This window comes from Pan troglodytes, chromosome X (assembly GCF_028858775.2).
Source record: "Pan troglodytes isolate AG18354 chromosome X, NHGRI_mPanTro3-v2.0_pri, whole genome shotgun sequence".
Taxonomy (NCBI): domain Eukaryota; kingdom Metazoa; phylum Chordata; class Mammalia; order Primates; family Hominidae; genus Pan; species Pan troglodytes.
Window position 1 is genome coordinate 75,435,943 of NC_072421.2, and position 27,150 is coordinate 75,463,092.

General features: G+C 34.9%; 1 protein-coding gene across 1 annotated transcript in view; it reads right to left on the reverse strand.

The window, feature by feature from the left end:
* ATRX (ATRX chromatin remodeler) overlaps window positions 1–27,150 on the reverse strand; it is a gene marked incomplete at its 5' end in the record, with an annotated part of 213,219 nt that overhangs the window by 148,608 nt on the left and 37,461 nt on the right. The window contains 5 exon segments of the mRNA NM_001009018.1: window positions 79–181; window positions 2,549–2,642; window positions 9,373–9,549; window positions 10,624–10,757; window positions 22,205–22,277. Of these exon segments, the coding sequence (NP_001009018.1) occupies window positions 79–181; window positions 2,549–2,642; window positions 9,373–9,549; window positions 10,624–10,757; window positions 22,205–22,277 (581 nt within the window).

The following is a 27,150-nucleotide window of genomic DNA, read 5'->3' on the forward strand; positions in this document are numbered from 1 at the left end:
AACAGAGAGGTAACAGCATAATTACCATAGTCTACTGTACTGGTTATAATTCAAGCATGTGGTAAATGTCATTATTACCTTGTTTTCACTGGATGAATCTTCTTGAACCTTAATACGTCGCCTTTTCTTTTTCTGTTTATAGCTCCGCTGATTTTCTTCCAACTCTGCTTTCTTTGCAGACCTGACGAAAATTTAAAACACAAAATAAAATATTTCATGATAAACTTCCATCAATAAGTTATGTACTATTTTAAAACTGTTCTACCTCTGTATGCATTCCTAAAAACAAACAGAAAAAAAAAATCAATAGGTTCAAAATGGATATTCCAGCAGCAGCCTAACCCTTCATTTTAATCCAATGATCAACATTTTACAGTATCCTGAGGGGAGGTTTGCTGTATGAGTAAGAAGATGCATAAAAGGACATTAAGACTATTCTTCTAGTATAAAATACAAACAGCCAATAGACATACTAAAAAACATTCATCATCACTAAAAAAAAGCAGATTACAAATTTGAATACTGTTTTCTTCATAACAGGTCACAGAGATTTAAAAAAAAAAGTAACAACTTTTGGTGAGAAAAATATTTCTGGGCTTAGAAATTGGTACACAAAGCTACATTAATCCAGACAAAATAACCACTGTCGGTAAGGATGTGGAGAAAGTGAAACCCTGTTCACTATTAATGGAAATGTAAAATGGTGCAGCTGCTATGGAAACATTATGGCAGTTCGTCAAAAAATTAAAAATAGAATTACCATGCAATTCCTTTTCTGGGTATATACCCAAAAGAAATGAAAGCAAGGACTTGAAGAGATATTTCTACACCCATGTTCAAAGCAGCATTATTCATGATAGCCAAAAGGTTACAAATCAAATGTCCATCAACAAATAAACTGATAAACAAAACGTGGTATACAATGGAACATTAAGTCTTTAAAAGGAAGAAAATTCTGAAACATGCCTCAACATACATGAACCTGGAGCACATGATGCTAAGTGAAATAAGCCAGTCAAAAAAGACAAATACTGTATGATTCCACTTATATGAGGTTCCTAGAGTAGTAAAATTCATAGAGACAGAAAATAGAATGGTGGTTGCCAGGGGCTTCAGGGAAGAGGAAAAAGAGAGTGGTTTAATGAGTAACATTTCAATTTTGCAAGGGGAAAAGGTTTTGGAGATTGGTTCAAAAAAAGTGAATGTACTTAACACTACTAAGCCATACACTTAAAAATCGTTAAGATGAAAATAAAAATTCCCAGTAATACCATGAAAGAAAAAAAATGGTTAAGATGGTAAATGTTATGTTATGTGCATTTTACCACTATTAGAAATAATCATTAAAGAAAGAATGAAGTACTGATACAGGCTACAACATGGATGAACCATGAAAACATTACGCTAAGTGAAAAAAAAAATCCATTCATAAAAGGATATACATTATATGAATCAACTCATGCAAAATGTCCAGAACAGGCAAATCCATAGAGACAGAAAGTAGATTTTAGTGTTTATTAGAGTACGAGGGCATGGGGAATGGAAAATGACTGCTAGTAAGTACAGGGTTGTTTTCTTGGATGATGGAAATGTTCAGAAATTATAGAGTGGTGTTTGTTGCACAACTTTGCAAATATTCTGAAGACCACTGTATTCCACAGTATAACATGCTGAATTGTATCTTGGTTTTAAAAAAAAAAAAACCTCTCATCATATCTTATCATTTTCATTTTATATTGACTTAAAGTATAATATATTGCTATACTCTAAGCACAACCTGGTAAGTATTAACCTAAAAAAACCTCGAATGTTCTAAAACTTACAAATGCAGATAGACACCTTTGTAGACATACATACACAAACACACACAGATTGTTCATTTGATAAACTGTAGAAAGATTATGTTATTCTGGGGGAAATAAGAAAATTGTAGTAGTAGTATTATCTAACATACCATACTAAGAAGGAAGCCAAATTTTAAATTACAGGTAATCTAGATCAGTGACTGTTCGTGTTACAAGAACAAGCATATCATTATTACTGTAGTACTACTGAGACCAATAATTTATATATTGAGCACTTACTATTTGCCAGGTAGGTACTATTATAAACCTTGTACACGTATTGTCTCATTTAATGCCCACAATAGTCAGTCAAGTATATTGTAATCCCCCACTTTACAGATGAGGAAACTGAAGCATAGATTATTTATACAAACAGAAAGTAGAAAAGCCCAAAGTTAGACCGAGGCAGTTTTTCTATAAAGCCTCTTTACTATTATCCTACAATTTCCCCAGTAACAATAAAACACTGCAGACACGAGTGGTTTTGCAGACTGAAAATCTACCCAGGTTAGAATACATAATTCAACTACACATAAAATATGCTTAGATTCTTTTTAAACTATTAAGTATAACAATTAGTTTCAAATCAAAATATTATATATCACACTAACTTAACTTTATTGGTAACAGTAACCATATAAATCATTTGAAGGCATGGTCATTCAGATTAATTCCTAAAATTTTTTAAAAACCAATTATAATACCTTGTTCTGGGCCGCTGTTCATCTTCGGATTCACTAACTTCTTCACTAACTCCTGATTCCTGAAAATCAGAATCTTCCGAATCTTCACTGCTCACTTGAATTTTAAAAAATACATAAAATTATTAATTATTTTTCAATAGAAACCTAATTCACTTAATTTACCACTGACTCGACATTAAAACAGAGCATTGTAAGAACATCAGAGGTATATATGTGAATGGATAATACATAATATAGAATATACCAGTTAATGCTTTACATGATATACATAAATAAAATTCAGATGTATTTCTAATGTAATTATAAAACTGTGGTTGTACATTAAAATATAAGTATTCAATTGTATATGAATTGACAGAATAAGAATAAATTACCTGTCAATAAAATATATGTAATTACCAAAGGTAAATTAATGAAAAAGAAGTTTGGCTATTCAAAACAAGCAAGGTAGGCTGGCCAAGATGGAGTAAGATTACAGATTGTCTCCACCAATGATGACACAACCGAAGAACTCGGAAAGGGAAACAATAATAGGCAGATTGGAGACTGAAATCAAAACTTGAATAATGACCCCTCTACAATTGGTGGAGGGGAGAGAGCTGTGAGGGCATATGGTTATTTTCTTTCTTTGTTTCCTGGTTTTGACCAGAAGGCAGGCTAAATTCCAAAGGTATGCAGACGGTACTGACAACAAGACTGTGAAGAAAAATCCCTATTTCTAGCCACAACACCAGGAAAATCAGGCTCTACATGTGGAATCCTCAATTTTCTTTTTCTCACAATTAACACAGTAATGGAAGCATATAAAATTCCAGGAGAAAACCTCTTTCTGGCCAGAGGAAGCAGGGCAGAAAAAAATACAAGATAAGCTTACAACATCTTATAGTGCCAGAAAACAAAGCAGTGTTCAAACATGGGCAGGCACATGTTGAAAGGACACAAGATCCAACTTGAAGGAGCTCCCAACAACCAAAGCTAGAACAATTTGAGCAATAAAATAAATGATACTATTTGATTATAACTGGTAAAATAAAAATCTATAAGTCATATTGATATAAATAATGCAATAAATAAATAGGGGAAAACAAATCTCCCTTACAATTACTAAATGTGGAAGTAATGAAATAAATAGAAAATTACAACTAGGCAAATACCACAGTACTAACTGCTTCACCCAAGATGCATACTAAAATTAGTGGGCTTAAGTATGATAAGAAACAGGATATATGCATGGTCACAAAGTATCTCCCAACAAAATACTAAATATAGATAGAAAAATAATATTTTCTTCTTTACAGTGGAAAAATACCAGCAGACACCAACTTAAGCAAGTAACAAAAGTTAACCGTGAGAGTAATAAGACATATTGACGGCTGGGCATGGTGGCTCACCCCTGTAATCCCAGCCCTTTGGGAGGCCAAGTTGAGAGGATCACTTGAGCCCACGAATTTGAGACCAGCCTGGGCAACATAGGGAGATTCTGTCTCTACAAAAAAAATTTAAAAATTAGCCAGGCATGATGGTACACACCTGTGGTCCCAGCTACTTGGGAGGCTGAGACGAGAGGATCACTTGAGCCCAGGAGGTTGAGTCTGCAGTGAGCCATGATCGCACCACTGTACTCCAGCCTGGGCAACAGAGCGAGGTCTTCTCTCAAAAAAAAAGACATACTGACATCATCTATTCTTGATATCATGCACTGAAGACACAACATCACTTCTGTGGTATTCTGTCAAAATGCATAATAATCTCAATTCGATCATGAGAAAACATTAGACAAATATATATCAAGGAACAGTTGAGAAAATAAGGAATCAACACTCCACAAGTGTCAAGGTCATCAAAGGAAAGACTGAGGAATTGTCACAGGCTGAAGTAGATTAAGGAGACATTATAACTCAATGCAATGTGAGATCCTGGATTGAATCATAGAGCAGAAAGAAAACATTAGTGGGAAAACTAATCTCTGAATAAGATCTATAGTTTACTTCAGAGGTCATAAAACATTTTATGTAAAAAGCTTGATAGTAAATATTTTTGACTTGTGGACCGTATGGTCTCTGTTGCAACTACTCATCTCTACTCAACTTTGCCATTGTACATATATGAAAACAGTAAATTAATGAATATGGCTGTGTTTCAATAAAAGCTTATTTATAAAAACAGGCAGAGGATCAGATTTGGCCCACAGGTGCAGTTTGTAAACCCCCGGCTTAGTTGATAGTATTGTGCCAATATTAATTTCTTGGTTTTGATCATGGTACTATGATAAGGTATTAAATCAGGGAAGCTAGGTGAAAGATACACAGAACTCTGCACTATTTGTGTAACATTTCTGTAAATCAAGAATTGTTTCAAAATAATTTTTTAAAAAAATCTATCATAACCTGAGATCAGAATCAAAGATCTATTCCAGCTTTTTAAAAAATGAGAGAACATAAATGCTAACAGAAATGCTATAAATGGGAGAACATAAATGCTATAAAGAAATGTCGGAGGAGAGGGGAACAAAGAGTTATTGTTTAATGGTTAAAGAGATTCCATTTGGAATGACGACACGTTTTAGGGACAGACAGAAGTGATGGTTGTATAAAAATGTGAATTTACTTAATGTCACTGAATCGTACACTTAAAAATGGGTAAAATGGTAAATTTTATGTTACATATATTTTACCACAATAATAAAAAAAAGAATAGCTAAGCAACTGGAAAGCTGGGAGAATACCAAAAACACACACACTGACACAAAAAAATCCTGTAATTAAGTATAATTTTAAGCCTAGTATTAATTGTTCACCCAGCATTTTAAAATTTTTGAAATCTACCAAAAATTTGAAAGAATTATTGAATGAACACTTGTATCCCTTCTCCTAAATTCACTTATTGTTAGCAGTTTACCACATTTGCTTTTTTTCTTTCTCTCTCTACACACACACACACACACACACACACACACACACACAGAGGCACACACAACTTTTCTTACACTGAACCATGTGATATTAAGCGCAGATGACACTTTACCCCTAAGCATAAGGATACTGCCCTACATAACTAAATACCATTATCACATCTGGAAAAAAAATTACTATCATCTAATGTGAAGGCAATATTTACAATTTCAAATTGTCACTAAAATAATTTTGTAACATTTTTTCTAATTTAGGAGAAAATTAGAGTTCACATGTTGCACTTTGTTCTTATACCTCTTCAATGCATTTCAATTTAATTCAACTAGATTTAATAAGTAGACTATTCACTACTGATTTTTTCCCATCTCTCAATTCAAATTTCCAAATAATATAGGAACATTAGAATTTACAAAACTCAGAAAATCATGCAACTTCAACTATATATCAACCACTATGATCACAATCCATATTAGAAACACAAATATGATGAGATTTTAGAAGTTTACTCTGTCCTACACAAACAAAAAACAACAACAACAAAACCACTTGGGTAATAAATTACCCACAGAATCAGGCTGTAGAAACACAGATGATAGAAAACTCAGGTTTTAATAAAGCAAATCTCAAATGTAATCATATATATTAAAAGGGTCTATATATTGAACTAAGCTTCAGAAGCAAAATCAATATTGCCCCTTTTGTTGAAGAGGCACAGGAATCCATGTTGTGATATATAACATGCTAAATCACACAGTTCCTTTATAGAATCTGTAAGAGCTTGCAGCCATATTGCAAAGAAATTTATAAGACAAGCTGGGCGCAGTGGCTCACGCCTGTAATCCCAGCACTTTTGGGAGGCCAAGGCGGGTGGAACACGAGGTCAGGAGATCGAGACCATCCTGGCTAACACGGTGAAACCCTGTTTCTACTAAAAATATAAAAAATTAGCCGGGCATGGTGGTGGGCACCTGTAGTCCCAGCTACTAGGGAAGCTGAGGCAGGAGAATGGCATGAACCCGGGAGGCAGAGCTTGCAGTGTGAGCCGAGATCGCGCCACTGCACTCCGGCCTGGGCGACAAAGCAAGACTCCGACTCAAAATAAATAAATAAATAAATAATAAAAATAAAAAAATAATAATAAAAAAGAAATTTATAAGACAAGTAGTCACAAAATGATGTACTATTATTTATTAACATTAAAATATCCATGACATATTAATTGTATATGTGTGTGGCAAGAACTTCTCCCCCTCATCTTTAGTGAATAACTCTTGCCCAAAAGCCCTATAAATGTTTAGGATTCCAAGACTATGTCCTTAGCTTTCCATTTGTAAAACATTACAACTCCACCGAAAAACCTCAACTATTTTTGTGATATTGTACATACACCATGACAACTCTAAAAACCTGACACTCATTGTAGACTTTTCCCTTTCATACCAATTAAGAAGACCTAACAATTCAACCTCCTATAAGACTCAAGTCAATCTTCCTCTTCTCCAACAACCCCATTTGTCATCAACTACAGCAATACCTTCCAAACATTCAGTGCCTTCATTCTCACTGAATAGTAAGGAACTAATCTGATCATATGATATCTTTGATTAAAATCTTTCAATAGGGAAAAAAGTGGTCATGCTGAGATTGTGATTCTTGAGTGTTAGTAATCAACATCTTGTTCCTTGATCTGGGTGCCCTACGTTTTCATCAAGATGTCTACTTATTGATAATGTGCACTTCTTTATACATACATTTCAAATAAAACATTTTTTAAAGTGGTGGTAATCCTCTACGATTATACTAAAAACTGCTAAATTGTATACTGTAAATGGTGAACTGTGTGGTTTGTGAGTTATATCTCAATATAGCTGTTAAACAAAAAATTTAAAAATAAGGCCGGTACGGTGGCTCACGCCTATAATCCCAGCACTTTGGGAGGCCGAGGTAGGTGGATAGCCAGAGGTCCAGAGTTCAAAAATAAATACAGTAATTGAAAAAAAAAAAAAACTTTTCAATGGCTCTGCATCCTTTAGAGCCTATTATATTTCCCAAACACTTGCAAAAATGCATTCCTATTCCTAGTTGGCAAAGAAGAGTTCATCTGCCATCCATGGGTTGGGTACTAACAACAGTCTTCAAAATTTACCCCTAGTCATCAAAAAGCCCACCACAGCAACAACAAAAAAATTCTTTGAACTTTTTGTTACCCAAAATTCGCAGGCAAGTATCACATTTAATTACCCAATATATATTATTTAACATAAAATGACCTTCCCCAAACCTCAAATTATAAATAGAGACACCAAAGAGATGTACACCTTGGTATACCACCCAGTACTCCAGTGTGAAAAACACAGGCTTACAAAGATCTCCAGTATCTGGTCTCTGTTTTACAGGCCCAGCTTCATCCCCTGTTGTTCCTTTCCCTACTCCTATCTACAGAGCAGCTTATACTATATTAATTGTATCCCATCCATCATGTGCCAACATTTTACACAGGTTTTAAAAATTTTTTTCCCTGCTTGTGTTGTAAATCTTCACAACAATCTACGTGCTCCCACATTTTGAATTTAATCTGTTGGGTAAAAGCCTTCTTTGTGAAGCCTTCTCTGGGGTAACTCCTACCCCTCAAGAAGCTAAAGAAGCCCTTCTTTGTGCCACATTATATAATTACATTACACAAAATGTCCCTCATGGTGCTATAATTTTTTTATAATATAAAGGTCAATAATTCTTACTAAACCAGTGACTGCCAAACCTAGTTACCTATCAGAATCACTGAGATACATTTTTATTCATTTTTGTATCCTCAATGCCCACCATACTGCTGGAAACATGTAAGCCCTCAATGCAAAAGGACTCAGGCTTTTAATGAAATGGAAATCTACTCTGACTATATGCCAGTCAAGTTCTGCATATAAGCTTGCATAAATTTACCCAAATTAATTTCATTTTCTACCCTTCTACAGGAAAGCACTAATTCTGCAGTTGTATGCAATCTTATACTTTCTACATAATGTTTTATTTATTAAATCATATTTATTTCTCTTTATAATCTAAAGGTTAAAAATATTCTTTGTGTCATCTAAAGTTTCTGGGTTATCTTCCCACTCTAAATTATTAATTTTAATCTCATGTGATAGTATACTTGTTGCCAGTGTACTGACATTTGCTTAATATAAGTGGTCAATTGTTTGAGCAGATATGCTTAAATTTCTTTTTTTTCTTAATTTTCTTGGAGAAAGAGTCTCGCTCTGCCGCTCAAGTTGGACTGCAATGGCGCAATCTCAGCTCACTGCTGCAACCTCCGCCTCCTGGGTTCAAGCGATTCTCCTGCCTCAGCCTCCAGAGTAGCTGGGACTACAGGTGCGTGCCACCAAACCCAGCTAATTTCTTATATTTTTAGTAGAGACGGGGTTTCACCGTGTTAGCCAGGATGGTCTCAATCTCCTGACCTTGTGATCCACCCGACTTGGCCTCCCAAAGTGCTGGGATTACAGGTATGAGCCACCGTGCCTGGCCATACACTTAAATTTCATTACTATAATTAGTTTACAAAACCAGTATTTTTTTTTGTTTTTGCTTTTGTTTTTGAGACAGGGTCTCACTCTGTCGCCCAGGCTGCAATGCAGTGCTGCAATCGCTGCTCACTACAGCCTTGACCTCCGGGGCTCAGGTGATCCTCCCACCTCAGCCTCCCAAGTAGCTGGGACTACAGGTGCACACCACCACACCCAGCTATTTCTTCTATTTTTCATAAAGATGAGGTTTCCCTATGTTGCCCAGGCTGGTCTTAAACTCCTAGGCTCAAGCAATCTGCCCACCTCAGCTTCCCAAAGTGCTAGGATTACAGGCATAAGCCACTGTGCCTGGTCCAATATGTTCTTTACATTCAGAATTAAAACATCTTACCCTTTCTTCTGTTTCTGCCTTTGACTTCTTTATGCTCTTTAGGCTTTGTCTTTTTTTCTTCTCCAGATTCTCCGTCACTCACAGTCAATTTGTGCCTCAAAAGCCTATGTCTGTATCTTGGCTTCTTAGATTCTTCAGAATCTGAATCTGATTCAGAATTGACTTGATTTTTTGCTTCTAAATGAAGGAAATAAATCAATAAAACCTTCTTCAGCCTTTAAAATGCCTCGTAAATCTATTTTGCCTGTTGACAACTACTGCAACTTATGAAAAAAATCAGAGTTAGACACATACTTTGGTATCATTGGTGTTATCAGGTAATCTCACACATCAGACTTGACATATTACTATTATTAAATATTGACTAAATATCACCTATATATTTATAGAACCTTTTGTAAGGTATAAAATATTTTGCTTTGAAAATCATCTGTTTAGGGCCGGGCGCAGTGGCTCACACCTGTAATCCCAGCTCTTTGGGAGGCCGAGGTGGGCAGATCACCTGAGTTCGGGAGTTCAAGACCAGCCTGATCAACATGGAGAAACCCCGTCTCTACTAAAAATACAAAATTAGCAGGGTGTGGTGGCGCATGCCTATAATTCCAGCTACTCGGGAGGCTGAGGCAGGAGAATCGCTTGAACCCGGGAGGCAGAGGTTGCAGTGAGCCAAAATTGCGCTATTGCACCCCGGCCTGGGCAACAAGAGCAAAACTCTGTCTCAAAAAAAAAAAAAATCATCTGTTTATTGGCAGTAACTGACAAAATTAGAGTAACTTCCATAATTATTACAAGATATTCAAGAGAAGTCATGGTAATAAAGTTTTAAACATTTCCATGAACTCTAAATACAAGTATTAAGAGATTTTTTTTCTTCTTCTTCTTCTGAGATGGAGTCTCGCTTTGTCACCCAGGCTGGAGTGCAGCAGCGTGATCTCGGCTCACTGCAACCTCTGCCTCCCAGGTTCAAGTGATTCTCCTGCCTCAGCCTCCTGAGTAGCTGAGACTACAGGCACGCACTATCACGCCCAGCTACTTTTAGTAGAGACAGGGTTTCACCATGTTGGTCAGGCTGGTCTCAAACTCTTAACCTCAAGTGATCCACCTGCTTCGGCCTCCCAAAGTCCTGAGATTATAGGCGTGAGCCACCACGCCGGGCCATATTAAGATATTTCTTGGTCAGATATTCTTCAAAGACTGAATTAGTCAAGGAATCAAATTATGACATTATAAACTTCTCTCTGGGGAGCTCACCCTCATCTCCTGGGTTTTCCTCATTTTGTTTTCCAGTTCTTTTTTTCCCTTCTTCTGGCTCATCATCTGAAGATCCATCCTCATCAGAGGAAAGATTGGCTTTAATTTCTTCTAAAAGCATCTTCTTGGCAATTCTTGAGAGTAAAAAACAATAAAAAAAGAACTATATATCTGGGGGTGAAATACACCAAATTAAAAATAAAAACAGACTTCTTTGAATCAAAATAGAAATAAATGTGCCAATAGATTTTATATTGTAAATAAACAACTAGCAAAACCATGTTTTAACCTAAGCTATAAACAAAAACTTTTAAAAATGTTCTTTACACTTATTATTTCTCAATTCTATACAATTCTGCAATATATTGAAAACTCTGAAGGACATATTCTATTGACTATTTTTACCAATTGCAATTTGATGCTGCATAACCTTCCAATCCTCTATTTGCTTTGCTGACACCATCCTACAACTACAAAGTCAGACAGGTCAACAACAGTAAATGAACTTGTTCAGATAAATGGCATTCCAAGATAAAACTCCACGAGAGGTTTTATTCAACAGCAAAATATATTCTTGGAAAACCAATGTGTAATAAACCACTATATAATGACACCTTGCTTCAAACTAGAGGATGATAGTTTTGGACCTTAATTTCAATGTACTACATAAATGCTGTGAACCAGATGAAAGCATACACAAATGTTAAGTATTACAGCAATAAATAATCTCTAATAATATTCAAGACGGGGGAAAGAAGGGACATGAGTGCTATTAATTACATACATGGTAAAAAGAACACGAATTACCATAAATGGGTTACTTTAAAAAAAATAGTGCAGTTGCTTCACTCACAACAAAATTTCTCAAGATGCTCCTCAAAGACCAATTTGCTAATGGAAAAATCAATTACTAAAAGCATAAGAAAACACTACTTTTACTCCTACCATCATATGTTAAAATAAAATATATTCCTAGGAAATCTCCATGTTTATACTCAAGAAAAATAACTGAAAATGTAAGATTAAAGCAATCATACAGCTTTTGTGCAAGACAAGATGTTTTGATAAGTCTGGGTATCCTTTCAATATAAATTCACAAATCACGGTAACAAGAAAATAGCTTATAGAAAAGTTCAAAAAGAAGATGGCATGATCCTGACAGTCTGCCATGAGCTAATCTGTATGGCATAAACATGTTCTCTGCAATCAAGACTGACTCTCTAAGTCAAAAACTTGTAGCTGAGATGATGGAACATTTGTTATTTCTGGATTTGAAACCCCTCTTTACACTTCTTAGCACGCACCCACATTTCAATGAAGAATTCATTCAATGGCAGGAGATATTAATGCATGTTAGCTGCCTCCTAAATTTTATTTGACAGATAGATTGTTCATTACTATTCATATTCAAAGATGCATAGCAAAGGCATCTAAATAGACTGAAGCAAAATAGGCAATCACTTCCATAAATGTTTATTATATGCCTTTTGGTGCTTTCTCCCTCAAACAGATGGATCAGGAATATTTAGACAACACACAGAATCATCAATTGCTAAAGGAAGCCACAGATGGGTTTGCTTTTCTGAGGATTTCTGCCCTGATTTGTATTTCAATAAAGTGAAGATTAGATCACACCAATTTAAATCTTACTAAAGTTGAGCTATAAAGTTTTGCTCTTACATTTCTAGATCAATGGTTTGCACACTGTAAGCTTTTTTAAAATGGGACAAATACAGGGTTGCCAACTTTTCATTTTGCCAAAAAAAGAAATTTAAACCCAAATTCCATTTACTTTCATCATTTATAAAATAAAGACTATTTACAACATACCCTCCCCAAATTAGGAAACAGTTTCAGAATAAAGGGAAACCCTTTAAATTGAAGAAATACATCTTTCTGGAAAAATTCTCTAAAATCATCTTTTTAAAAAAAATTTCAGCCAGGCGTGGTGGCTCATGCCTGTAATCCCTGCACTTTGGAAAGCAGAGGCAGGCAGATCACCTGAGGTCAGGTGTACGAGACTAGCCTGGCCAACATGGCGAAACCCTGTCTCTACTAAAAGTACGAAAATTAGCTGGGTGTGGTGGCGCACGCCTGTAATCCCAGCTACTCAGGAGGCTGAGGCAGGAGAATTGCTTGAACCCGGGAGGCGGAGGTTGCAGTGAGCTGAGATCATGCCATTGCACTCCAACCTGAGCGACAAAACTCTGTCTCAAAAGAAAAAAAAATTCATGTATGTTTATTACAATGTTGTCTGCAATAGCAAAGGGTGAGAAAACGTTTAAACATTCAATATCAGAAACTGATTAAATAGTATTTTCACATGATTATCCATAAGAGATAGAAATTAAAATGATATTCTAAATAAGATTAAGATAGAAAATATTTATTAATATTCAGTGAAAAAGTAATTTATAAACCACAATATAGTTCTATTTAAAAAAAAAAAAACTTCTAAAATTTGTATGTCCCTAAAAAAGACTAGAAGATACTAAAATAAAATGTTAGCAGCAAATTTCTATGTCTGGCACAGCACTTTTTTTTTCTGTTGGTATATATTAAAACCATCTTTAGTAATACTACACTGTCATTTCTCATGGACCAGAAAAACTTCCTCAAACTAATCTGAATAATGAATTTTGGGACGAATAAATATGTGTATGTGTGTGTGTGTGTGTGTGTGTGTGTGTGTGTGTGTGTGTGTGTGTGTATAAAATATGTGAAGCATTGAATACTGGATTAGAAATGGAAAAACACAGTTTACTTGCAAGTACAAGATCTCATACCATCATTTGGGTTGAACACTAAACAGCCAACAAAAATACAATTCCTAATCTAGTTACTTGAAAGCCTAGTTCAACAACCTGATTTCAGTTTGTGTTTACAAGTTCAAAAAAAGTCTTTAAAAAATTCCTATTAACTATAAAGATTTGGTTGTTAATTGTAGGAAATCACACAATTTTTCTTCTTTCAAATCCCAGTCTCCAAAGAATATGTCTACTAAAAAACGGAAAGTCACAATACATAAACCTACTTAATGCATTCTCAAGTTCTGGATTGTCATTAGACTAAGAAATATGATGTACATGAGATAAAATACAATTGTATACCTATTAATAAATCATATAAAGTGAAATCAGATCCACATACTGTAGAAGTACAACTTAGCGACAACTTTCAGTAAGATCATAACATATAGAACAATCATAGTACATTCAGAAGCCAAAAAATTACAAACTTCAGGTCATTTTTCTCCAAATCACAAATTATATACAGAGTGATGGAGACTACCTGGCTAAAGGTTTTATTTTTGCCCTCTAACACCTTTTGTCCAAAGGAAAACCTAATTTATAGCTATGTAAATTAAGCCCTAAAAAGAATAAGTTGAATCATTTTGCATAAGTTATTACTGAAGTCCAATATGTCAAAGACCCAGTCTACCATAAACCTAGCCTGTAACATAATAACCTACATTTCAAAATTAGAACTTAATTTAACGGACCTAAGGGCTGAGGCTGACCTTCAACCTGAGTAGTCAGCAAGCATGTTGAAGTGAGATGTGTCCCATCTACAAAGCCTGCTGTGAGATGCTTTAAAGGGAAACTCCACTACCTTAACTCTGGAGTCACGGGCCACAGAGACTTCAAGGATATCATCACTTGAGAACCAGCTGAGGCTGGCAAAGCATCATTTTGGAGGCCTCGGCTGGACCCATGCTGGATCATGCTGGATGTATAGTCATGATCCCTAGTTGATTCTGTTTGCTCTGAAGTTTCCTTTCTTGAGGCTTTCCAGGACGATGTACTGCCCCTGGAATCTCAATGCTCAATATTACATCTTGGGGCAGGTGTAGCATCCAAAGCAGTCACGACTCTATCAGAAGCATTAGAGGCACAGGCCGTGCCACTCTTGTGGCAGAAAACCTGGGCAGAGCCAGAAGTAATGGAGCCACTCCTCCATTTTCCTGAAAGGGAGGGAAGGGAGAGGGGGAGAAAGCAAAACAATATGGGAGGAAGGGTAAAAACCCACAAACAAACAATGATCGGAACTGGCGCATGAGAAAATAAATAGGACCCCAAAACCCACATATACTAAGTCTTCCAAAGTACATAATGAACACCAAGATAACACCATTACTAAAAGAAAGCACAAATAAAATAATAAGAAGTGAGCCCAACAACACAATGACAAACAAGCAATCGGGGAAAAAAAAAAAAAACATAGAAGAAAGCCAAGAAAGCCTTTATTAACTCCAATCCTATCTAGAAAGGAAATGAGTAGTGTCGCTTGTTTAAACGCTCAAACAGGAAAGGAAAGTAAACCACCTCTTGCTGATAGGTAAATCAATAATTTGAAATGTTGAGTTTCTTAAAATGCAATCAAGAGAAGGACCTCCTGCACCAGGGAGCTTTCGAGCCATTAACAAAAGCAATACAAAATGTTAGAGCCAGAAGGACAAACCTCAGAGTACAGCTTTGTCATTCTACAGATGAGGAAACAGGCTTAGATATAGGAAATGACTCAGCCAAAGAAACAAAGCTAACTAGTGGCAAAGTCAGCAGTAGAACCTAAGATCCTAAATCCCAATCTGCTATTAATTTTACTGTGCCAGCACTATACCCTCTACTTGTTAACACTTGTATGCTAATGAGTGCCTGGGCAAATACAGATGATGCCTTTTTTTTTTTTCAGACAAAGTCTTGTTCTGTCACCCAGGCTGAAGTGCAGTAGCACAATCTCAACCTGGAGTGAGGGAGGCTCACTGCAACCTCTGCTTCCCAGGTTCAAGCAATTCTCCTGTCTCAGCCTCCCGAGTACGTAGGACTACAGGTGTGTGCCACCACACCCAGCTAATTGTTGTAGTTTTATTAGAAACAGGCTTTCACCATGTTGACCAGGATGGTCTCAAACTCCTGACTTCAGGTGATCCATCCACCTCAGCCTCCCAAAGTGCTGGGATTACAGGCATGAGCCACCGCGCTGACCCCCATTTTTAAAAATAAGTGTATTTCGCATATTTTAAATTTATGTATTTAGAAATGCAAGAATTCAGGCTTTAATTTTTTTTTAAATTTTATTTTAGAGACAGTCTTGCTCTGTTGCCCAGGCTAGAATGTAGTGGCACAAACACAGATCCTTGTAACCTTGAACTCCCGGGCTAAAGCAAGCATTCTGCCTCGGTATCCTGAGTAGCTGGAACTACAGGCATGTACCACCATGCCAGGCTAATTTTTTTTTTTTAGTAGAGACAAGGTATCACTATGTTGCCCAGGCTGGTCTTAAACTCCTGGCTTCAAGTGATCCTCCCACCTCAGCCTCCCAAAGCATTGGGATTGCAAGTGTGAGCCACTGCATCCAGCTTGAGTTTTTAAAGACTATAAAAGGAGTTTTAAACATATTTAATCCAATATGCATGCTAAAATGCACGATAGGTCATCTGAGATACATTCTACAATGACCATTTTATCTTTTAAGAGGTTCTGAGAAAAGGTTTGAAGAAAATTGCTGGAAAAAAATATATTTTTAGAAGGCCAAAATACTGGGCATCCATAAACAAGGTGATAAAATTTGCTTAAAAATTGGTTTTTGTGTACAATATCATAATAGAGTACTTAATTTACAGAATTATAAATAAGATAATGGGTTTAAATGCGTGCTCTTTAGAGGTACCTAAGTATATGTAGTACTAAAGCATCACACCATATTTTAAAGTTTGATATATAAAATAATTCAAAGGAGTATAGCCAAGGAATGTTAAATATTTTAGTAGGGTGTGAGGCTTTGTTTTAATAAATGTCATATATTTAAAGGATAGGAATTAAAAAACAAAACATGTGGCCGGGCACGATGGCTCACGCCTGTAATCCCAGCAATTTGGGAGGCCAAGGCAGGCAAATAACCTGAGGTCAGGAGTTTGAGACCAGCCTGGCCAACATTGCAAAACCCCATCTCTACTAAAAATACAAAAATTAGTCGGGCATGGTGGCAGGCACCTGTAGTCCCAGCTACTTGGGAGGCTGAAGCAAGTGAATCACCTGAACCCAGGAGGCGGAGGTTGTAGTGAGCGGAGATCATGCCACTGCACTCCAGCCTGGGTGACAACGCGAGACTCTGTCTCAAAAAAAAAAAAAAAGTTATGGAATATGGAATTCTTCAAAATTCATATTAGTATATATTTCAACTCAGGTTCAAAATTAGTATCTTAAGTTTTCTATTAAAAAATATGACTGGCCAGGCACGGTGGCTCATGCCTGTAATCCCAGCACTTTGGGAGGCCGAGGCGGGTGGATCACTTGAGGTCAGGAGTTCGAGAGCAGCCTGGCCAACATGGTGAAATCTCATCTCTACTAAAAATTCAAAAATTAGCCAGGTGTGCTGGCGGGTGCCTGTAATCTCAGCTACTCAGGAGGCTGAGGCAGGAGAATTGCTTGAAACAGGGAAGTGGAGGCTGCAGTGAGCCGAGATCATGCCTCTGCACTCCAGCCTGGGTGACAGAGTGAGACTCTGTCTCAAAAAAATAAATATATATATATATATAACTAAGGCATAATGATCTGTACCCCAAAATGGTGGAATTCACGAGATAATAATGAAGTCACCAAATAATCAAAAAGCTAAACAATGGTTTGAAATATTTTTTTTTAGTCGCAAATCCTACAATGTGGGTAGTTAATGAAAAGTAGCTCTGTATCCTTTTTGGTGAGGGTACCAGGAAAATTAATATCAAATGACTTTTTAAAAAAATCTTGGAGGTAGAACAATAAAAACTATGAAATTAAGAACCCACAGTTATTAATAATTCATACAGACTTATGTTTCAATAGGCCTGAATTATTACATGTGTATTCCCTAATTTTATACAAAAATCTAAACCAGTTTTAGAGGCATTTTAACAAGAAAAAATATATTCAAATTAATATGGGAAATTTGATCATATTAAATAACTAGTTCAATATTTTTATACTTGAAAAATGAAAACACAGAATTTACTCATCTCAAATTTCAAAATTTTATTTTGAAATTTCAAAGTTAAAGACAAAGGATATTAAGTCAGAAAAATGAATCACTTTTCCTAACACTAGAAATCCAAACTCTTCCTTTTTCTCTTTTTCTTTTTTTTCTTTTTTGAGGAAGACCTATTTCTTATTTTCTGAAAGTCCCAATATCACCAAAGAACAGAGAACAAGAAAGAAACACTGGTTATAATGTTTAAATCTTGACCATAGAAGGACAAAGGTCACCACTACACATCATATGTCTTTCCTGACTGGGAATTCTAGTAGAAAAAAGAAAGCCAGTAACAACTACAGCCAGTTCAGATATCTACAAGTAGATCCTATCTACTGGCTGGACACCTGTGTTATACTTAAATGACTTGCAATACTTACCTGTGCTATACAGACAAAGGAAATTGAAAAAAAAATTACCGTAAAATTGCTAGATATTTAAAACCCTTACTCAAATTGAAAAACAAGTAAAATACTTAATTTAAAACGCCACCTTTGTTTTTCAAGTACAATAAAGGAGAATCAAAGAAGTTTTGCTAACAAAACAGAACTACCACAAAAAAAAAATCACAGAAAAAAATTATTCCAAATTTAGCAAATTTGCATAGAGAATAGACAACATGTGTAGGAGACAGACATTTGAAAAAGTGTTTAAAATGAAAGCAAAGTGAACATCAAACGATTAAGGGACTTGTGATACACCCATGCCATTAATTGTACTGAAATCAGGTAAACAATCATTAAATATCTTCTTAGGCATAAATAACATCGAGAAATCATTAGTTTCCTCCGAAAATATGCTGGATTAACAATACAGAGCCTTCATCAACAGCATACCCACACCAAGCCAGTAGGAAAAAAAAAAAACATTAGCATATTTTCTAGTTTGAAACACAAAATTATCATCAAATGATACAACAACAGTTGGAAATTTAAAATGCTATGGTCTAGTCCCAATATAATTAAATATAACAATGGGACAATTTTTTTTAGCAATCTCCACATCAAATTTCGCTTCTATGAAAAAAAAAGCATTTAGTCGCACCCACAGAGAAATTATGAGAAAAAATGTGGAGTATTACTAGACCCAATTAAGCACATTTCAACAATAAAGTAAATGTGTTTGTTAGGGGAGCAGACATCCACGTAGAAATCTCAGCTCTTAGTCAAAGTTGTCAGGGAGAAAGAATGCTTATTTAGAAAAACCTAGCACTTTGGTCTTTTGCTCTCAAAAGCTCAATTGTAAATATTTCTCACATCCTGCAAAATAAGCGAATAAAGAAATTTCAAAAGATAATTCTTTTTTGGGATAAATGGTCTCTTCAGTGATTGTTCAGTATGCAATCTCTAAAGACAAGCCTAGTTTAATGATCCTCAAAACTAATACTGTTAAAACTTGAACACACTACTATCGTATTACTTGAGGCTCATTCCCAGTACAGATATTAAATTAAAATATATGATATTATTAGAAAATGTTTGATCAAAATATCCCCAGTTATATTGAACATATAAAGGAATTATGGTGTATTTTCAATGCCAGGCTAATTATTGAATTGAAATAAATTATATGAATAGATGTCTTTTCAGAGAAAGAACCAATTTAAAATCCAACTAACAGGTATTTGAAAGGCCAATGAAACCCTACCCTAATGGCACTTACAAGTATATTACTTTAAAATTACATGTATAAATGTGAAAACCTGACAACCTATTTGGTATTATTATTCTGCCATTGAGAAACTACATAAAGCCTAAGCTCTAAAAATTTGAAATAAATTTTCAGTTATATAAAATTCAAAATATATGATTAGTCTACTTTTTTTTATAAAAAGCTAAACCAGAAACATACAAGTGTTGATCAATCTATAATATTCTGTCCTTGTTCATTAAGTAAATCCAATTAAATAGAAATTAATTTATAGGTTAGACCACTGTCTCATAATAGTATACATTTACTTTCAAATATGAGTGATGCTACATAATAGCATGCTAAAACAGAAATGTATTCACATTTACTAAAATATTCAGGATATGACTAAGTTTTTTAAATGCCCTCAAAAGCCATCATAGCTTTAAAACAGAAAAAGTAAATAGTAGTTAAATCTGTTGCAAAACTTTCACACAAATATATATAAGTATATATGTTAGGGGAATTAAAAGTATTTACATCCTAAATTTCAAAATTTCAAAACTTCTTTGGCTACAAACTAGCCTCTATATTTTAATAACAAATTATGTCAACTCTCATGATATAAAAAAGTAACATTATTATTAAAATTAAATGCTTGAACAAGAAAAAAGGTTTACAAAAATTTATTGCATCCAAATAGTTAACCATTTGCAATAATACACTATCGCTTCATAAACACCAACACTGAAAATGTATTACAATACTGCTAAAAAGACAAAGCATATAAGATTTATACACAATTTACACACAATTGTGTACAAATTTACATACAATTACAATATGCTGTCTACCAAAATACAACCTACTCAAAAATTAGGAAGTTAGAAAAATAATTCTAAGACTTAATCGTGATCTGCAAATGAATTTTTTAAGTTGCTTAGTGCATATTCAAATATGCTCAAATATATAATCTATACTAAAATAGTGCAAGAAAGTATTTGTATCCCCATCATGACTACATAACCCATGGGTATTAGATATCTCTTTGGTATAGTGAATATTAAACAAGTTAATAAATTGTATATTTTATAAAAACAAATTAAACTGAGTATAGAAAGACATGCTCAAGATAAAATTCAATTCTTCTCAAAAGTACTCAACAGGGTTGTATTTTTTAATCACAAATTCAAGGTGGAATTAAAGATACTTTCCAATAAAATACTTGCCAGTTACAGAGAGATACGATCAGGTAACTTAAAAGTTGAAAATGATATTTATATTTTGACAAGCTCTAACACACACAAAAAAATTATACCTTAACAACACTCTTATTTGGTGGTTAAATATGAAATTAAAGTAAATCATTCACAGTTAAATTAAGATATAGAATGTTTAAAACATTATTAGCCTCTGAGTAACATCTGAGGCCTCATGATGTATAGAAAATCAAATAGTAGCAAATATAAATGAAGAAAAATTAAAGTATCTTACGAAAGAGTAAAATTTTAAATGCTTTCAGTATCTGGCTGTGATGATATAATGTAAAATCCCTGATGAATAAATTGTATGCCCTTATCACTCCATTCTGGAACCTACCACCTATCCCATAAAATAAATGGATATACATTTTTAAATTTAAAAAAGTAGGCAAGCAGAATCTGAATATTTGTGTCCACAATTAAGCTCTATTCAAAACTGTAAAATAAAACTGTTCATTCACCTTAATAAAAACATTCTTCTGTTAATTAGCAGAATGCTGACCTTTGAAACAGAGAAACCTAACAGCATCAGCAAGATATAAAAGAGCGAAACTAACAGCTGAACCCAGGGCATTTACTAAGTCAGTTAACTTCTTACAAAATTATGACAGAAAATTACATGTATATTTTTACATTTTCTTAATGTTAGAACTTACTATTAGGAATAAATGAATGGTTAATGTAGTGCTCTTTAATGAAATCATCTCAAATCTATCATGGATTTTTTGGTACTAGAATTACAGAAAATTTCGCTCAACTTTTTCTTGTTAAATATAGTAAATTTTTGACAAAAAGTAAAGTCACTTGCCCATGATGACACAGACAGTTGTTAAAAATGTTAGAAATCAGATACCCTTATGCCCATTATTCCAAAATTCCATGCACTATACCATGCTGTCTTCTTGTTGAAGATTATGAGCATGGGGTATGCTATTGTCCAGGAAGTGTTTAAAAGTTATGTTGAAACATTATAGCTATAGTCTTTAATACTGTTGTTTTCCTTATTCTTCACTACACTGATAGTGTCTTTTTTTTTCTTCACCCAGCCAGCCCTTACTTAAGTATATCTGTATAGGCTACACTGTTGACATTTAAACCTATTAAGTCTTATTAAAGTAAATGCTCTCATACCGTGTATTTCTATTTTATTTGAAAACTGGTTAAACTCTAACTCAGTCTAGATACCTTGTAAACTGACACTTATTTTGAAAGCAATTTCTTAATCTTAAATATCTGAGTAATCTCTCTTTTTGTTTATTCTCAACAGGCCTTAATAAATAGGACCACCATATTGGATGGCAATTAACAATAGTCAAATATAGAGGAGATGTCTGTTGTTACCAATTTATTGAGATACGATTTACTTTCATCAATAATCTGTCAAAATAAATTATTCCAAAAAAATTACTGCAGTTTACATAGAAACATAAAATTGACAGTTCTGTATTTATAACACACCCTATGCTAGGTGTGTAAATAATGATATTACTTTCTCTTAAGGTTTCTGAGTTTTAGCCCATTTTCTGGCCTTTCTTTCAAACTTGCAGGAAGACTGTGAGCGAGTCTTTCTAAGGCAGGCACTCCTGGTTTTTACAACCTGCTTGCTGTTCCGTTGCTGCTGTTTGTGCCCATGCCTAGGGTGTGTTATAATCTTTTTAAAGTCCTTACAGATGGAATCATACCTATTCTCAGGATCATTGTCGTCGTCATCATCATCCACTGTGACAGGCACTGATTTAGATAAGGCTTCATCTCCTTGAGGGAAAAAAGTGTACTTAAAATTAGCTTTAAATAAGCTATATAATTAAAACCATGTAAAATAAAACTGAAAGCCAAAAACTTTAAAGCAAACTAAGTGGGGTCTAAACTCTGGAATCCAAAATATGAGTAAAAAGCATTCTTATAGAAAACATAACAGGTTATTTGTGAAGTGCCAGCAGTAAAATGATAAATAGCTGGACCTTATATATTTCAGAGTTCCTTCCCAGGGCACAAGGCTTTTAAAGTCCACCCTTCTCAGTAACAATTCTGTATCAACGGCCATCATATTAGCATAAGTTTCTTGCCACAATAACCTTCGTACTGGTCCATTTTAATTTTGACGTTAACTGGTGCTGTATCTTCGAGGAATAGCAAAACCAGTATTAATATTTTGGCAGTAGCAAGTAATTTTAAAATGCAATTGAATGTGTACGGTATTTGTGACCTGAGTTACCCAGAGATACAGTTCAGTACAGTAAAACTTATTTTCTTATAAAAAGCTGCATTTCTATATTTTGATTAAAAATCTAAAGAGGGCCGGGTGAGGTGGCGCACGCCTGTAATCCCAGCACTTTGGGAAGCCAAGGCGGGCGGATCACCTGAGGTCAGGAGTTCCAGACCAGCCTGGCCAACATGGCGAAATCCCGTCTCTACTAAAAACACAAAAATTAACCAGGCATGGTGGTGTGTGCCTGTAATCCCAGCTACTAGGGAGCCTGAGGCAGGAGAATCACTTGAACCTGGGAGGCGGAGGTTGCAGTAAGCCAAGATCGCACCACTGCACTCCAGCCTGGGTAACAACTCTCTCAAAAAAAAAAAAAATCTAAAGAGTTTAAGATTTGGGCATTTCATTCTATATAAATTTTACTTCAAAAGAAAAACTGAAATATTAAACTGTAGGTTAATACTATGCATGCTTAAGTATTTCAGGAGAAGTATGCTGATGTCTACCATTTAATTTGAAATGCATCAAAGATTTTAAGGGTATTATACTAAGTGAAAAAAGCCAATCTCAAAAGGTTATATACTTCATGATTCCATTTCAAAATAGCAAAATTACAGTGATAAAGAACAGATTACTAGTTGCCAGATGTCAGGAATGGAGGTAAGGACAGCAGTATCACAAGGGAGCCTTGTGATAATGGAACTGGTTTGATATATCGGTTGTGGTGGTGATTATACAAAGATACACACGTGGTACAACCGCACTGAACTATACTTATACACACACAAATGAGTGCATGTGAAACTGGTGAAATCTGAATAAATCTTCAGTTTTCTGGTTTTGACACTGTACTAGAGTTACAAGATATTACCCTTGAGGGAAACTAAGTAAAGGGTATCTGAGACCTCCCTGTATTTTTTTTTTTTTACAAATTTCTGTGGATTTATAATTATGCAAAATAAAAAGCTAAAAAGGCAAAAAAAAGATATACTGATGGATAGACAGAAGGATATATAGATATGTTATCAAGAAAATACAGTATAATATTAATGGTAGATGCTTTGGTGTATACTTAAATGTTTTTCACAATAAAATGTTGAAGAGAAATGGAGGAAAAAATCTATAAAGGAAACAGACACCTATAGGCTCAGGATAGAAATACACTAAATAAGGCCAGGCGTGGTGGCTCAAGCTTGTAATGCCAGCATTTTGAGAGGCTGAGGCAGGCGGATCACTTGAGGTCAGGAGCTCAAGGCCAGCCTGGCCAACATGGAGAAACCCTGTCTCTACTGAAAATACAAAAATTAGCCAATGTGGTGGCATGCACCTGTAATCTCAGCTACCCAGGAGCCTGAGGCACGAGAATCGCTTGAACCCGGAAGGCAGAGGTTGCAGTGAGCAGGGATTGCAGTGAGCCGAGATTGCACCACTGCACTCCAGCCTGGGTGGCAGAGTGAGACTTCAACTCAAAAAAAAAAAAAAAGAGAGACAGAGAGAGAGAAGAGATTTCATAATATCCCAGCAAACTCACAATAAATATCTCATTCAAACAGACCCATCTTCAAATGAAATATAATTAGTAACAGTACTGTCACTCCCTCTTTACTACACCTTTCAAAATTTGACCTATCCTTTGAAGTTCAAATGCCAACTATTCTTCTAAATATTTCCCCAAATATTTAAGTAGCTCACTTGCCATTTATTGTGTAGCCCCATTATAGTTTGTTGTGTTTGTTGTTGTTTTTGTTTTGAGACGGAGTCTCGCTCTGTCGCCCAGGCTCAAGTGCAGTGGCGCGATCGTGGCTCACTGCAATCTCCATCTCCTGGGTTCAAGCGATTCTCCTGCCTCAGCCTCCCAAGTAGCTGGGATTACAGGTGTGCGCCACTACACCTGGCTAATTTTTTTGTATTTTTAGTAGAGATGGGGTTTCACCGTGTTGGCCAGGCTGGTTTCGAACTACTGACCTCAGATGATCCACCCACCTTGGCCTCCCAAAGTGCTGGGATTACAGGCCCCATTCTAGTTTTATATCTTTCTTCTGTTACTTTTTTTAATGATTTCTCTATGTCTGTCTTGCATTAAACTGCAATCTCCTAGGACCATGTTCTTCATCTTGGTTATTCATGCCATTACCAAGCCCCAATTTCTAGGAAAATACTGTAGCTGTAATATGATACCCAAATACTGCGAATAAACTGGAATCCTCTAAACTCAATAGGGGGCAGGGTTTTTCTTTTAACCTTCTAAAACTGTGACCTAAAATTAAGTTAGACAGAGGAGTACATAAATTCAGCATGCTTACATAAGCATGTAAGTAAATTCTGAAGGAATATCATAACACTGGCTCACACGCAAACTTATCTTTAAAAACAGAACTTTTTACAGCGCTTATTTTCAAGGCACTCATATTCTATTCTACTTGTTTCTATTGACAAGGCCCAATTTTTCACAGGTTAAATTCCCTAACAAATTTATCTTCTTTCTTATTTCATCCCAAATAATCAGCTTAGCCCCCAAAAATATCCAGGGTAAAGAAAATCTCAACAAGGCTTATTTCACCAAGCAGTTGAAGGATTGGAATTTGCTGAAGTGACGAATTCTCAAAGTTTCTCTTGATACACACCTGAGAAAAAGTTTACTCCCCATCAGCCTATTTGTCCTTCAGATCAAAGTTAAATAAATCAAAATGGAACACAGTGATCTAGATCAGTGCTGAGATAAGTAATTATCAAGAGATGCATCAATTGAGTATTTGCCATATATCACCATCCCTTCTTAAGGCCTAATGAATTCATATTAATTATTACACTAAATATTAATAATTCTCAACATGAGAGGTGCATAACAGAAACTTTCATAGGTATCAATAAATCAAGTGAGATCTTAAGAAAAGTAGTAAAATACTTGAAATCAAACATACTGATTTCACCAGTGAAACTGTTTAATCACAGAAACCAATTTTCCAAAGTTTAAAAATAGCCAGACTAAGAAAAAAAGAGAGAAGATCCAAATAAATAAAACCAGAAATAAAATTAGCTCAGTGACATATAATTTTTAATGGATTTTTAACTAATTTTTAAACACAATTTATTATTCTTAAACTCTAATCCTTAATAAGGATTTTCACAGCTAACCTAACAACTAAAACATTGATTTGACATCAAAGTAAATATTAGATTCTGTATTTTTAATATAAGTCCACAATCCCTTATATATAATTTTGAAATCTAAAACACTCTCAAAATGGAAAGTTTCTGTAAGAGGGTACCAAAGACAATCTGGCAGCAAAACCTGGTCTAAACTGCTTATTCCTTTAAATGTGAATCTTCAAATGTTTTGCTGCAGAAATACTATGTGTTTGATTATCTAGTGTTGCATCAGGCCCCACTGGAGCTTTTATAAAATATATAGTAACTGCTCTCTATTATTTTTCTAAAAACCAAAAAGTTGCAAATTCTGAAACACAATAGACTCCAAGAATTTCAGGTAAGAAACTGTGAACTTGAAGTTACAACGGCCACACAAACAGAGCTCCATCTAGTCATCTGATATAGCAGAGCATTCAATTGAAACACACACACTGCATATCACATGTGGTTTTCAAGTCAAGTCATAAGTACTCCATAAAAGAAATGTAAAGTTTTATTAAAAAACAAGATTTTGCTGGGCACAGTAGCTCATGCCTGTAATTCCAACACTTTGGAAGGCCGAGGTGGAAGGATTGCTTGATGCCAGGAGTTCAAGATCAGCCTGGGTAACATAGCAAGACCTCATCTCTACAAAATTAAAAATTAAAATTTAAAAAATAGCCAAGATTCAAATTAATTCCATTAAAATCCAATTGGGATAAATTGAAAACTGTAACATAAGAACTGGAAGGAAAAATTTTTAAATTCTACCTATGTTGGAAATACAATTTTATGTAAAACCCACTTTATAAAAAATTTTAAATAAATCCTGAGTATCCATAGAACTGACAGGTCTTACTGACTAAAAAAAAAAGACAAATGACCAATACACATTTATTATACAACTGATTTTTAAAATAACTTCAATAATAAAAACTTATTTTTAAAATTATTTTTCATAAATTTTAAAGATTTTAATTAATTCATAAAAATATTTTCATTCACCAGCTGACCCAAACTTTAATGTTCCTAGTACTCTACCTCATCAGGGTAGGCTAATCCAGCTAATGTTTGGATTTTCTTCCTTCATTTTGACAGTGTTTTTAAAAGAAAAACATCTGTTCATGTCATTAGAAACTAGTTAATAAGCATCAACAAAGGGTTTTAATGAGGCAAATTAAAAATAATTAAAGGGGATTTCATGAGACACAAAGTTATCTGTTCAAACTTAAAAAGCCATATGCATGGCAGTTAAAATTTTGACACACCATGTCATACCAGTACCAAGCACTC